This window comes from Arachis ipaensis, chromosome B07 (genome assembly GCF_000816755.2).
Source record: "Arachis ipaensis cultivar K30076 chromosome B07, Araip1.1, whole genome shotgun sequence".
Lineage (NCBI taxonomy): Eukaryota > Viridiplantae > Streptophyta > Magnoliopsida > Fabales > Fabaceae > Arachis > Arachis ipaensis.
The window spans coordinates 14,097,129-14,111,583 of record NC_029791.2 but is presented as its reverse complement, the minus strand read 5'-3'; the positions used below and the strand labels follow the sequence as shown (position 1 = coordinate 14,111,583).

General features: G+C 31.2%; 2 protein-coding genes and 1 long non-coding RNA gene across 8 annotated transcripts; 2 read left to right on the top strand and 1 right to left on the bottom strand.

Annotated features, from left to right (window-relative positions):
* LOC107609334 (proteasome activator subunit 4-like) lies at window positions 1-4,449 on the top strand. Of its 6 annotated transcripts, none has more exons than XM_021107363.1 (7): window positions 14-291; window positions 1,476-1,547; window positions 2,767-2,843; window positions 3,165-3,196; window positions 3,290-3,332; window positions 3,419-3,570; window positions 4,000-4,449. In XM_021107363.1, exons 4-7 carry the CDS (start codon window positions 3,180-3,182, stop codon window positions 4,187-4,189), a joined length of 402 nt encoding a protein of 133 aa, XP_020963022.1. In that variant the 5' UTR covers window positions 14-291; window positions 1,476-1,547; window positions 2,767-2,843; window positions 3,165-3,179; the 3' UTR covers window positions 4,190-4,449. The 6 variants fall into 6 exon arrangements, 5 of the variants coding, with proteins under 5 accessions (XP_020963022.1, XP_016166741.1, XP_016166742.1 ...); XM_016311255.2 differs by having other exon boundaries at window positions 2,666-2,843; XR_002351164.1 differs by lacking the exon at window positions 3,165-3,196 and adding an exon at window positions 3,817-3,911 and having other exon boundaries at window positions 1-291; window positions 1,476-2,843; window positions 3,228-3,332.
* LOC107609967 lies at window positions 4,274-7,264 on the bottom strand. The gene is made up of 2 exons (XR_001613347.2): window positions 6,796-7,264; window positions 4,274-5,509 (listed from the first exon to the last, which is right to left on the bottom strand). It is a non-coding gene; the product is annotated as an uncharacterized LOC107609967 (long non-coding RNA).
* Window positions 11,606-12,818, top strand: LOC110264871 (glycine-rich cell wall structural protein 2-like). Its single transcript, XM_021107362.1, has 3 exons — window positions 11,606-12,282; window positions 12,362-12,419; window positions 12,521-12,818. Exons 1-3 carry the CDS (start codon window positions 11,700-11,702, stop codon window positions 12,660-12,662), a joined length of 783 nt encoding a protein of 260 aa, XP_020963021.1. The 5' UTR covers window positions 11,606-11,699; the 3' UTR covers window positions 12,663-12,818.

The following is a 14,455-nucleotide window of genomic DNA, read 5'->3' as shown; positions in this document are numbered from 1 at the left end:
ACGTCCCACTCCCAAAACAGCCCACTTCCAACCCTGACTCTCCAAAATGCAAACACGCGCAGCACTCCCATCAGGCCATCACCCTTCCTCTCATCGTCATTGAGCTCCTCCTTCACTTCCGTCCCGCCACCGGCAAGCAACCGCCGCCGTCGCAACTTGGAGCTTTGAAGCCACTGTCGCAACGTCGTTCTCCTCCATCGTGCAGCCACGCTTGAGCTTCGAAACCACCGTCGCCGGCCTCGCCTCCTGCCTCCGTTGCGCAGCCACTGTCTTGCCGGCGCCACTGTCTAGGTATTAATTTTTTTAAACTATAATTGTTGAATAATTCTTGTTACTTGTTAGTTAGTCTGTGAACCTTGCTGTTATTACTGGTTGAATAATTGCTGAATAATTGTTGTTAGTTAATCTGTGGACTTGTTACTGAATTGAATAATTGTTGAATAATTTTGACCGTTGAGACTTGAGATTACTGGGTTGGAGTGAGTTGCTGTGGTTTACTGTGATATTGTAATTGGATTGTATTGTTGTGATATTGTATTGTTGTTGGATTTTTTTCAACTAAGAAACACCTAAGGCTATTGGATTGTTAAAATTGTGCTTAAATTTTGCTAAAATTGTGATTAGCTGAAAATCTTATTAATCTTTATTGAAATTATGCTGAAAATTTTGTTAAAAGTTTGTTAGAATTTCTATTTGTTCATTATGAGTAGGAGGGGTTTAGAATACTTCTTCTGCAAGGAGAAAAGGATCACTATCTTTTTCTATTGATAACTTCAAATACACATTCCAGTAGTTGACTTGTTGGGAGAGAAGAGAGCCATGAGAATGGATCTTACACAACAAGGATTAAAGGTAGAGAATGCAACGGTTGGGCCTTTAGGGTCTGCACTTTTTGACTCTGCTGTTTCCATTTTTTCTGCTCACAATAAGTATGCTTTGTTCAAATAGCAGAATACTGGAATTCATTGATTTGGGAGGTGAAATGAGGAGAGATGTTTGGCATGCTTTTATAAGTGAAATTATAGCGTTACACAAGTTCTCACATGAATATGGACCTTGATTATGATCAATCTTTTGTTATAGAAAAAATAATTTTTTCATCTTTGTTTTTAACAAAAAAATAGATGAATTGAATTAACTAGATAAGTAGATGATTGAATATTTATTATTGGTATGCTTGATAAATTGTGCCAATTATGCGTTTCTTGAAATTGGTATGCCTCTCCTAGATTCTGAATAGTGCGATTCATGTTTCTGATTTTGATAATTTGAGTAGTTTATGAAGCATAGATCACTGTTATTGCAAATGATTTGGGACTACTTTTGAGGTAGTTGAGACCTGAATGGCAAGAACAAGTTACTAAACCAAGCATAATAGCATCTCAGCTTGCCAGTTTGAACAGAATTCTTGAGTTTCAGTATTTCATAATTATCTATTCTTCATTAATTTTCGATGATGTCCTGGTTCATTTCAGGGTTGCAAAAGCTTTCCTTACTAAACTTGGAAGGGTGCCTTGTAACAGCTGCATGCTTGGATTCTCTTGCAGGTTTAATTGCTTGATATACTTTTATGCTTATTATGTTGCTGATCTAGAAAATTGGTCGCTTTATTATATTTCCTAGAAACAATACAACTATACAACTACTAAACCTATAAACCAACCAACATATTTAAGGATAAGAAGAGAAAAAGATGATACTTTTATTTACAAAATAAATAACTTGAGTGGTTTATACACTCTGCTGTACAAATGTTATCCTCAATTATCAATACAACCTAAGATATTATCATATTGCAAGCTCAAAATTGCTTCACCAAAATTAATAATGAATGAAAGAATGATTAGAGAGAACTCAATAAAGGCAACCTCAAGCAGGAAGATCATTCTAACATTACAATGCACCCTTGAATTCTTCCAATTTGCCCTCGAACTACAGGAAGATCAAATAGTTCTAGCAGCAGTCCCACTGCTTCCCTCCTCTCTTCTGCATCTCTTGTTAGAGACTTCACCACTGGTGATAAAAACTCAGTTTCTGCCATCTTCTCCTGCACAGTACTATTACAAAAGATAACTAAGTAATTAACAACAACAAATACAGTCAATTTCACAAGAAATATTGCCTTATTTTCAGAATTCTACCTTTGTCTCATCTTTGCCCGAAGCCATATTTCCTAACAATTGAATGATGTTAAGCTTCTCTTTTCCATAATCATATTCATAGAAAACTGGATTTTTTGTAGGAAAAAAGAAAAGAAAAGAATAATCAGTTACACAAGTAGTAAACCGTAACTGGGAAACACATGATAAAGGAATTAACTTTATAAGAAACTAATGGGAAATTGAGAGCAAAAAAGGGAAAATCAATCACACATAGAAATTCAAGAAATTCAGAAGGAAATTGAATTGAACCTGTTGAGAAAATGCAAGGGATGACTAAGAAAACTGTGAAAACACCTAGAAGTTGAGCTTAGACTTCCACATGTTTATTATAATTTTTTTAAGTATGAAAAACTGTTTTAACACTCTTATGCACTAATAGCTCTTAGGTTTCATAGAATTTGATTGACCAATAATTTTAATAAAAAAAAAAGTTTAGTTCATTTTGCCTATTCCATTCTCCTAGCATTTAGTTAGTACCTAACATGTTAAAATTTTAAGTTCAGTCATGGAGAATGATGGCAAAGAGTCATATAAGGATGGTGATCAATCTGAAGATTTAAGTGTTGAGTATGAGTACCTTGGTTATTCTTATTCTCAATGATAGGTTAATGGGGCTGCTGATCGTCTTCTACGATCCCTTCTTGGAAATCAGGTTCATTATTATCCAATAGATCAGTACAGGTATGTATATAGCTGGTTGTGTGAGTTTTGTTGTGTTTTATTAGGGTGTGTTTGCGAATTCTAGGGGAAGGAAAGTGCATGTTTGGTTGGCATTTCTGTTTCTATTTTCAGTTTTCATTTTCAATCTTCTTTATTTTTAAGATTTGTGAAGGAAAAAGTGAAATCAGAAAACAGGATTTTAGGGCCTGTTTGGTTGCAATTTCAATTCTATTTTCATTTTCTGTTACATTTTGACTACGGTGATGATCAAGCATTTTCTTTAAATTGTCTTTCTGGGTGGTTATTAGTTTCATGTTTCTTGTATGCTTTATTTGATTCCAGGATCTATCATTTATCATGGCTATTCTCTCAAGGTATTTCCATTTTCATTGTTTCCCATTGTAGTTAGAAATTGTTGTGCTATGCGTAATTTGAGAGACTAATACGTTGCTGGTTTCTCCTTGAAGTTCTCATCATGAATCCTTGAAAGCTCAGAAAGCAATTAATGAGGTAGACTTATCCCCTTCAGATGATTGTTGACTTGTATTGTAGTTTTATTGTCTTGATATAATTTAATAGTTCCTGATTTTTAACAGCTTTTTGTAAAGTACAACATCCAATTTTCTGGAGTATCTAAAAGCTTTTTTAGGATATCAGACAAAGACAACCATACTTGTGGACTGGGATTTTCAGATTTGGTTTCTCAGATTGGCTCTATGAGTTTTGATTCCACTGGCTTGCATTGGCGGTAAATGGCAACTCATTTGGCCTTCTTTCTTTTCATATTTGACTAGGTTTTAAAGTTGTTTAACACTCACTATAGATTGAGATGGCCTGACACATGCTTTAGGCTCTGTTTCTTCACTACTTTTGTTTTATCTTATTCATCTTTAGTTTGCTTTCTGCTTTACATCTTTTTGACTTGTAAATGCTTTCTATTTTATAATTTTGCACATTCAAAGCCTTGGCTCAATAAAATACTTTTCTCTTTCAGGTATAATTTAATGGCTAACAGAGTTTTGCTCTTGCTAGCTTTGGCTTCTCGGAACCACCCAAATTCATCAACTAGAATCCTGAGTGAAACAACTGGTTTGTATTGCTTGTTATATACTTTTGAATCCTCCTTTGTGCTATCTTTTGTGCATTGTGTTTACTATCTATGCTTTTGCTCGTATAGGCCACTTTTTGAAGAATTTGAAAAGTCAACTTCCTCAGACAAGGATACTTGCAATTTCGGCTTTGAATACACCTTAAAGAAATCACCGTACAAGCTGTCACCTGGTGAGAAATCTGCTGTACTCGAGGATTTGCAAGGCAATGCCAAGTCATCCCTTGAAGAAGCTTTAACTCGCACCTTTAATGGCTGATATGGCTAGAACAATTTTGAGAGATTCTGACAAACACCAAAAAAAAGTGTGTTGCATGTCAGTGGTTTTTCTTTTTCTTTTTCCCCAACCTTGTTTTTGTTTTAGTCTATTCTTTACAGTTCATTTTTGGTGCTTGACCCTGGTGCCATTTAATTCTCTGGGGCCAGTCCCTTGTACTTTTAGGTAACAAATAATGGGAAAAATTTTCCTTCTTTGTATGCTACCATTTTTGTTGTATGGAATACAATTTTTTTTCTCCTTCTCTGTGGCAAGAACAAGGTTTCCCCATTTATGTGTGGGATTGATTTTAATTAAATGTTGTTATGACCTTTGGTTGTAAGTTTCAAGCTTGTTCACATCAATACAACAATAAAGTTACAAGCCATGATTTTTAAATTAGTTACATGCTCATTGTAATGTTCATTGAGAAGACTGTGCATTAAAATATGCAACTAAACAAACAAATTTAAGGGAAAATATTTAATGGAATAGCTTCATATGAAAAACCATTATATGTAAATCAAATTCAGCTAGCTAACTTAAGAGTTCAAACTTGTTATGCATAATAGTAATAATAATATACAAAATTATTGCTAAAGTAGAAATGGTAGAGCCTCTTAGTGTCATCATCCTTTACCATGTCTTCCCTCCTTTTGATTGAAGAAGTCCATGCATGCGACCTAGATATATAATAATCTTACATAATACAGTTCCACATTTCCATGCATACACCATTAAAATAGTTGGTTGACATCTCTAATAATATATATTTTGGTTGTAATTTTTGTTACAAAGAGAAGTTACAAAATGTAACATAAATAACCAATCACAGAGTAACACGTCAGCAACTAAAAAAAAAAATTGTTTTTGCCATTTTTATGTGAGTCTCCCCCTCCTGAAAATTAAAGTTCCTCCACTCATTTTACAAAGGATAGCTAGATAGTGACATAAAGTTTTACTTGAGTTCTTATATTCTGTGCAATCTGTACAGGGAGTATAATCACTTCCAAGATAACTTATAAACAACTAGGAACTTGGCTTTTTTTAAATAAACAACTTTAAGAGTTGTATACAAGAAAATTGCCAACCAAAAACCAGGAAGCAAACAGTGGATACCAGGAAAGTTGTATACAGTAAGTAAAAGAGAACAGGACCTATTCATTATAGAGCTCAAAACCGGTAATGCTAAATTGGTACTGAGAAGTGGCACTTGAATCTGAGTTGGCTAAATTAAACAGCTCCTCAAATCAACAAGAAAGTTTGCTGTATGAGTTTTCACCGGTGATCAAATTGTTATGAAATATGTGTATTGTGACAATCCTGAAAATGAAGGCATATTAGAGAAAGGCACTTGTCTAAATTAGTGAACAGTACCAAGGAAAAAAACCAGGACAGATGAACATAAAATTGCATGGTAATCTTTCACTTACTTTTTACCCCAGAATATTATCATGGTAATAAATTTGAAGAAACCTAAGGCAAACTAATGGATCTTGTTGCTTAATTAGGCCATTATTTTATTAGGATTCATGCATTACATACTTCCTTCTTCTATTGTTACTTAACCGAGTCAACCAAGTGCAAAACTATTTTTGTGAAATAAGAAAATTTGTACATATTATAATACAACCTCTTAAGTGCACTGATATCACTAACTACCTTAGTGGAAATAAGCTATCAGTTGAAGTATATCATGCAAAAACAAACTGAAATTATGAAGTAATGTACAATATGAGCATGTATGTTGTGAGCAGGGAAGTTAGACCATACAAATGAGAAACATTAATCTTTAGTTAGTATTTGATGCTTGAACATTTGGTAATCCGATTGCATTATGTTTTAGAACATAAGAAGAAAAAATATCTCTTTGCATTTTTAATGTTAAAAGTTTACATATTCATATATTCTCTTAACTGTTACTTTTATCATTATCATATTTATTAATTTCTGAATTTGTTGTTATTTACTGGCTTCCTTAAAGTTATATGAACCATTACAATTCTGAATGTCCATTTGCATTCAAGATTTTATTTTCCTTCCAATGATTGGAGTCATCTTCTATCTATATTATAAAATTTAGAGATATGTGAAATGTGAATGGAAATAAGACTGGCTGTATTTTCCTTTTGTCAATTGGGGGTTTAGCTTGTTTGCTTTTATTTGATCCAAATACCCGAATGGTGTATATGTTCAGTTTACAATTTTTTTTTAATTCATTCAGGGGAAATAAGCTATCAGTTGAAGTATATCATGCAAAAACAAACTGAAATCATGAAGCAATGTACAATATGAAAACTGTAGAGATAAATATAATAGGGGGTGTTTGAGCAAGACAGCAACAAATTGTAAGCCCGGTCATATGAAAACTGTAACATACACAAGTAGTGCATAGAAAACATAATAGGGGGTGTTTGAGCAAATTCAACTCTGATGATTTTTAGCAAAGAAAAAAAATTAAACTCGGTGATTATTCAGCAAGACAGCAACAAATTCAAGATTCAATCACTAACAAATTAATTGATTACCAATTCAACATCATCTCAAAATACAGGGAGAAGGGAATCTGGGAAAGGGAGAACAGGGAAAGTGATGATGCATGGACTTACCAACGGCGACTGGGTGACGAAGAGGACCCGACCCCAGAAGAGGACGAGCAACGAAGCAATTGACGACCCTACGATGGTCCACGATCCACGGCGACTCGCGACAGCGAGTACTTGAAACCAGAAGACGATGAGCGACGACGATCTGATGAGTGCTTCTGTCGCCGGCGAGGAGGAGCCCAGGGAAGGCCGTGAGACGTTGAAATGCCGGCGACGAGACGAGAGCAGCAACGAGACGCTGGTGAGTGTGAACGAGTAGAGAATCTAGTGAGATCGAGAGAGACTCTAGTGGCAGTGAGAGAGAAGAGACAGTTTGAGTTTCAGAATTGGGAATGAGAGAGACGTTCGTTGAGAGTGTGCTGGTGAGAAACCGGGAAGATGAAGACACGAAGCTCTGTTCTTTTATTTTTTTTTCTCAGTTTCTCAGATGACTTTTTGGTATGAACAATTATAGATGAAGGTTGCGTGAGAACTCGGTAAACAAAGAACAAAGTGATTTTGTTTAGTACTTTTTAAATTTATTTAATTTTGTTGGTATGAATAATTGATTAGAATTTATGAAAAGACAAATAATTTTGTTAAATGTATTTTTATTTTTATTTTTTAGATTATTTAAATTTTAAAATTATAAAATTAAACATTTTAATTAATTTAAAAGAATAATTTTTGTCTAATATATATAAAAAAGGTATTTAAGTCTTTTTATAAAATTAAATAAATAAATATTTTTTATTTTTATTTAATTAAAAGGGTGTTTTAGTAAAAGTGGTGATATACTATATATTTAAAAAAGAAAAAATTAAATGCTGACGTGGAAAATAAATTCCAATGGTATCAAATCAGAATTTAATGCATTATTAAAAAATTACCTTAATAATAGGTAATTTACATATTTATTTTTGTTTTGCTAAAGTCTATATATAGTGTTTTCCTGTGGTACATGAATCTAAATTTGATAGTCAATTCATAATTTTATATTTAGTATTTTTTTTACTACTGCATAGAATAAGAATGTATTCTTCGTTTTTTATTGAAGTTTATCCTTTTAAGGTACAATTTATAATTTTTTATAATATCATACACTCATTCTATTATATTATTCTTTTGATAATTTTTTATTTGTTGTTACTCTAAGTTATTCTTATCGTCTAATGTTCCAGTTCGATTGTCTTTTGCCACAATCATTTACAATGCATCACATCCATGAAATATCTCATCGACTTGTCTTCACTGATTCGGATTCCAACTACATGGATGTAAGCATTCAAAGAAGAGGCAATAGTCTCTACTTTACCGAAGGATGGTTGGATCTACTCACCTATTATGACCAACCCAATGGAACGTGGTTAAAGTTAGATTTTTTAGGAGGAGCTCGATTTTTTATTGAGGAATTGCATACACGGAACTTTATAGGGCAAGTTCAAGTTCCATCCCCTCCATGCTTTTTATGTCTGCCCAAAAATCTTCGAAGTGGAGCACATAATGAAATTGAATTCCCTCAATTTCAGTTCAGTTTTGCTAAATTCGTGACAAATTCAGATATGCAATTTCAATAATTGGTAATATATTTAAATTTTCTTAGTTTAAACTGTGAATTATTAGAATAACTTTTTAACATATTTTAATTTTTTTTAGAAATTACTAGCTTTCTTTTGCATGCATGCAATGCCAATGAGGGGAATAAGAGTTAGTTTGATTTCTCGGTGTGATAATTCTATATCTTGCCGCATTGCATGGATAACGGATGATGAAGCTTATCTAACAAGAGGATGGTCTGATTTTGCACGAATTCTAAATATTGAAACTTACGATGTTATTTCAGTTGGTTGTCGTTATAAGAATGATTCTATACTATACGTGACTAAGGACTAGAATAGGTTCAATATTGTTTAGATAATTTGGTTTTACTATTAGTATTTGATTAAATTATAATTATAGAATTTTAAATTATTGTCTCAATTTATATATTACGATTATTTTTTGTGGATTTGCTATTTTTAAATAATTTAATAAAATGAAGTAGTGTGAGATATTATTAAGTTTATTTTTATTTTTTATTTCTTTATTTGTATTATCATTATATTTGACAAAAAATAAACCTATACATATATTAAATCGTTGACCTAAAGATAATTTATTTGCCAATAAAAACAGATTTTATTTATAATTGGAATAAAATTTATTTGCCAATAATCGGTGGATAAAATTAAAATTACACCCGTGTCATATAATTATAATTGATTAATTGATATAAAATAAAATTATATCCGTGCCATCAGTAATAATCTAAATAATTATATCTTAACAAAATATAATTTGAAATAATTTATAAACAATTATCTTAACAAAAATAATTATTTAATAATTGATTTAAAAATTAATGCAAAAAATAATTATTAATAATAGTATTATTAACTGGGTAAATAATATAATTTCAAATTATTACTTGAAATATAAATAATATATAGAAATTTATTGAGTAAATCAATGATTTTGCACCTTAATAATTTGACAATTATTACTCAATTAACCAGTTAATTGAATTAGCAATAACAATTTCCAATTTCAAATTTTGTATATTAAGTAGTTATCAAAAACTGGGTAATAACGATTTACACGGAAAAATCATTGATAAATTCAATTAACTATATAGAAGATAATATACTAACAGTTTTAGTATATTATTTATGGCAAGCGAAGTTATTTCCTCAGATTTTCTATTAAAATTGAAATTAGTAATAGTTTAAAAAAAGGTTTATTAATAAAATTACTAATAGTCACATTTTTATGCACAAGATATATATTTTCTATATATTATTTAAAAAATATAATGAAACATGAATAATAAATGAGTATGTTATTTCTTCGACTAGCTAATTAATGCAAAATTGAGTATCCTTTTTTATTCGATTGAGGTCATATTCTGTTTGGTGAAAGTTTCAATCACCTTAATTAAATCCTGTGTTTGTGCCTTAACTTATACAGGTAGTAATATGTTACATATTATTTGATATATCTAAGTAGTTATTTCCCATAGCAGAAATTTCCCATAGCGAAAATGTAAAAAATCATATTAAGGTTTATTGCCAAATAATTAGTGGATGAATAATAGTAGATTGTATTATTTTGGAAAAGTATTTTCATTATAATTATATCAAATCAATATTTAATTATGATAAAATATATTAATTATAATTATATCATAGAATTATAATAATTATGATATTTATGTTATATATTTTAATCATTTATGTACGTAAATAATTAGAAATCAAAATATAACTTATAATTACCCGTGCCATGCAAGATTAAATAAGATATATAATAACATAGATGATTTGTTACTTATACTGATTAAATACAATAAATACATATTAATTTAGTTAAAAAAAATCACTGTCTCCTATGTTTTTCTATTTATTTTTTAATTCATTAAATCCAATCAATTATAATAAATTAATTATATCAATTAATTAATTCAATCAATTATTTTTTAATTTATTTTTTGAATTCAATAAATCAAATAAAATTAATTATACTAATTATTTGTATTGACTAATTGATTTGATTAATTCTTAAAAATATTTTTATTTTATTTATTTTATTTATTTTATAACTAATTAATTATTTAATTTTATTAGGATAAATATCAAATTCTATTTCTAATATAAAAATACAAAATTTTATTCATTTCATTTTTATTTTACCACTATAAAAGACCATATATACTAGAAGAAAATATCATTCATTTACCAATTACTCTTTCATTGGGTAGCTTTTACAACAATTCTTTTTCTTCCTATGAGGCGCCATCACAAGAAGGCAACTATCATTAACACAAATCAGCACACACTCTTCAACTCCCGTGCTCATCATTTAGAGCAATATATGATATGTTATCCATTAAGCATTTATAGACCATGGTGTTATCATGTTTGCATAAATAAATAAAAAATTCATAATTAAGCTTAAGTCATTTATCTATTTGTGTGGTATATTATAGTGTGAAATTCAAATATTGATACAATGTTATTTCATGTATATATTTTGCAGGTATCAAATGATAGCATTGAATTGTTATTCAGTAGGTTTAAATTATTTATTGTTTATTACAAAACTTTCTGCTTTAGGATTCTTTATCAATTTGTTCTTCATTTTGAGCTGATTTTGATATTTTTTTACTTCACAGTATACCAATCTATAAAACTTTGTTGATAGATTTAAGTATTACTAGATTATTTATGGTCATATTGAGTATATATGCCTGATTTATTGAAAAAAGTAGATTAAATAACTATTTTATAGTTAATACAATTAACACTATATTAAGAAAAGAAAAATAACGCATACAAGTTATTTTTTTATTAATTAAATTATTATAATTAAAATAAAATTTAACATAACAACTTAAAATTATAATTTCAATTTTATCACGTGCATGACACGGGTGATTAAACTTGTATTATATATAAATCTAACATAATTAATAAAAGTATATATGGAGAGACAAAAATCACTCAATCTATCAAAACACAACCATAAAAAAAAGTTTTTACATTCATAATAATATTGCAGTAAAATCTAATAGAAATCACAATCACGGTTCAATATTGCAGTAAAGAGTTATGAATACAAAAATAATTGAAGTGAGGAATTTGGAAATAATAAAGAATTAAGAAAAGAAAGAAGACAGAGGAAGTTGGTTAGTTTGTTAAGCTTGGCGGGAAAGTTAGTTGGAGATATTTTATGATTGGTTATTGATGAGAATGAAGTAGTACTAGTATATAAGTTGGTAGTGGAGTGTGTGTATTTTGCGCTCTCTTGAAATCATTCTGATTTCTCTCTCTCTCTCTCTTCTCCAATTCATTCTCATTCCATTTCTTCGATCTTTCTCTGTTTCTTCAATCATGGAGGACAAGTATGTGGCGTTTGCAGCTTTGATGCTCGTTTATCTCGGCTGGTACGGCTATAAAAAATTAAAGAGTTGGTATCGGCGACGGGAAGATGAGCGGCGATGGGGCGGTGGCGGTGGCGGTGGCGGCAACCGCAACCGAGCAGGTGATCATCCACGCGGTGGCCGTGGCAACGGAGCAGGTCGAGGTCGAGGTGGCGATGGCAACGGAGAAGGTCGAGGTCGAGGTGGCGATGGCAACGGAGAAGGTCGAGGTCGAGGTGGCGATGGCAACGGAGAAGGTCGAGGTCGAGGTGGCGATGGCAACGGAGAAGGTCGAGGTCGAGGTGGCGATGGCAACGGAGAAGGTCGAGGTCGAGGTGGCGATGGCAACGGAGAAGGTCGAGGTCGAGGTGGCGATGGCAACGGAGAAGGTCGAGGTCGAGGTGGCGATGGCAACGGAGAAGGTCGAGGTGGCGATGGCAACGGAGCAGGTCATCATCCAGACGGTGCTGATCCTGAGCGGGCAGGCCAAGGTGGCGATGGCATTCAAGAAGCTGACTTATGCCACCATGAACATGTTCCACTCCTTCCCGATAGTGAGTGAATTTTTGCATGAAATTCTTGATTCAATTTAAGTTGCTACGTACATTGTGATGATAATTCTTGATTCAATAGGATCCTCAAATGAAGCTCCAAGAACTGCTCAAGTAAAAGAAAGCGATGCAGAAGAAGAGTAAGTTGTTGGTCATATCAATTGACATGCTTCATGTTATTCCCTTGTGCCATAATGTACCAATTCCATATTCAATTCCTTTTATGTTACTGTTAATGCAGATACGAAGTGAGCGGCAAATTGAACTCTAAGAGTGCTCTATACAATTTGACTGTTGTCCTTCTCAAGCTTTTGGCACGAAAGAAACCAAGTGATGAGCAGCAGGGCGTGTCTTCTGAGCCTTTGTTGAATGCTGCTGTTTAATCCCCCAACTACGTACATTCTTTTAGTCTCTACTCTTTCTATCTCTCTACGTGCGTGCACATTTAATTTCTTGCAAGAACTCGTCGTAAATAAGCACGCCTCCCATTATTGTTTACATACATTTTCTTCATAATACATGACGGTTTTTTTGAGCTATACTTGCTTCTTTTATATTTCTTTCATTTATTTACTGCTTCTTTGGTCTTTACATATGATGGATTATTATTGCCTTCTTACTTGAAAGTTGAAACACATGCATAAATGAGATTGTGTACATCAAATAGAATGTGATTATTGGCGTATTTATTCTTTGTAAATTAATTCTATCTTATGTATGTTGGTGGGTTATCTCTCTGGGATACGTGGTTTTAGCTTTCGTTTTGTGTCGACATTGGACAGAGTTATTTTCTTCTTTCAAATCGATATGGATAAAAAAAAGGGACACAATTATTTACTACGTCTAAGATGAGCAAGTAAAAAAGGCAACACACAAAAAATGAAATCCTGTATTGTATCTAATTAATCAGTAGCAACTACTAATTAGTAGGTACAAAACCCTGGAATAGCGGGTAGATAGATTGGATTGATGCTGTTCAATCCCAATCCATAACTATCTGCTAATGTGCCTCTTGGCCAGTCACAATGGGTAGGGAAAATGTTTTAGGTAGATAAATTAAAGGTGTCAGACACCCTCTCAATTTTTTTTTTTAAATTAAATTTGATATGAACTTCATCAATTTTAATTGTCTTACATATATTTTTTTATTTTTTTAAACTCGTTTTCTTTACTTTTATGTCTAAGTATACAAAAGATATGCATTAAAAAGTGATGCAAATAATACATCTCTAATTTTCCCCTCCTCTTATGCGAAGCTAAATCACTATATAATATTGGATGAATTACAGATTTATATCATATCATACATCATATATCCCATTATTCTTGTTTCGGTTTTGCGAGAGTACAATTTGAATTAATAATGGTAATTTAGTAATGGTGCACAAAAGTAGCTGCACCTTAAAAAAAAGGGAGTGCTAAGGTGAGGTACATTATTTTTTTTTACACATAAAGGAACTTAGTTGGCATTTTTTATCAAGTGCCATCTGTTTCACTGAAGGATAGCAGCTTTTAACTTTTTACATACTACAATACAAAATTTGTAAGCATTTAATGTGGTGTCAGTAAATTACAGTAAATTTAAAAATGTAATTAAATCTTTTTTATTCTCTAATATTTTGAATTATTATTTAAGTTGTGGGCCTTTTTTTTTAACCCGCTTATGTTTGGATTTTGGAAAAATAATTAATTGCACTCATTTTTTTATGATATAGGATTAATAATTTAATATTAACACAAACACCTTGGGAGGAGTTTAAAAATAGTCTTAAACGGGACTGTCTCTCTTTTTAGACAATTCCTTGTTTTGTTTATTTTGTTTTTCTTTGTTTAATTTATTTCAGTCACCAAAAAAATATTAGCACAAACATAAAACCTTATTAATTAATATGTCCATTTGAGATAATATTTAATAATGTCTTTTTTAACAGATGTTCACATTTTTTTTTGTTTTTTTTATGTAAATGATTTATAATTTTTACTAGTTTTTTATTTTGAATATTAAAGTAAGTAATTTTGTATTGGCCTATTAATATTAGATGTGATTATATTCAATGTGAAATGATTTAAGATTTAAAGAATTTTTTTTCAAGAGTTAAAATTTGATCAGATGCTAAAGATAACTTTGATATAAAAAATGTTAAAATATTTTATTGTTAATAAAACTTAGTGTGTT

What these genes read in the sequence shown, in the direction of transcription:
- LOC110264871 (XM_021107362.1), top strand. Translation starts at nt 11,700, where the DNA reads ATGGAGGACAAGTATGTGGCGTTTGCAGCTTTGATGCTCGTTTATCTC. An exon ending in TGTTCCACTCCTTCCCGATA is followed by an intron (nt 12,283 to 12,361) that starts GTGAGTGAATTT and finishes TTGATTCAATAG; the next exon opens with GATCCTCAAATGAAGCTCCA. An exon ending in GAAAGCGATGCAGAAGAAGA is followed by an intron (nt 12,420 to 12,520) that starts GTAAGTTGTTGG and finishes CTGTTAATGCAG; the next exon opens with ATACGAAGTGAGCGGCAAAT.
- LOC107609334 (XM_016311256.2), top strand. An exon ending in CTCAGAAAGCAATTAATGAG is followed by an intron (nt 3,333 to 3,418) that starts GTAGACTTATCC and finishes GATTTTTAACAG; the next exon opens with CTTTTTGTAAAGTACAACAT. An exon ending in TCCACTGGCTTGCATTGGCG is followed by an intron (nt 3,571 to 3,999) that starts GTAAATGGCAAC and finishes TTGCTCGTATAG; the next exon opens with GCCACTTTTTGAAGAATTTG.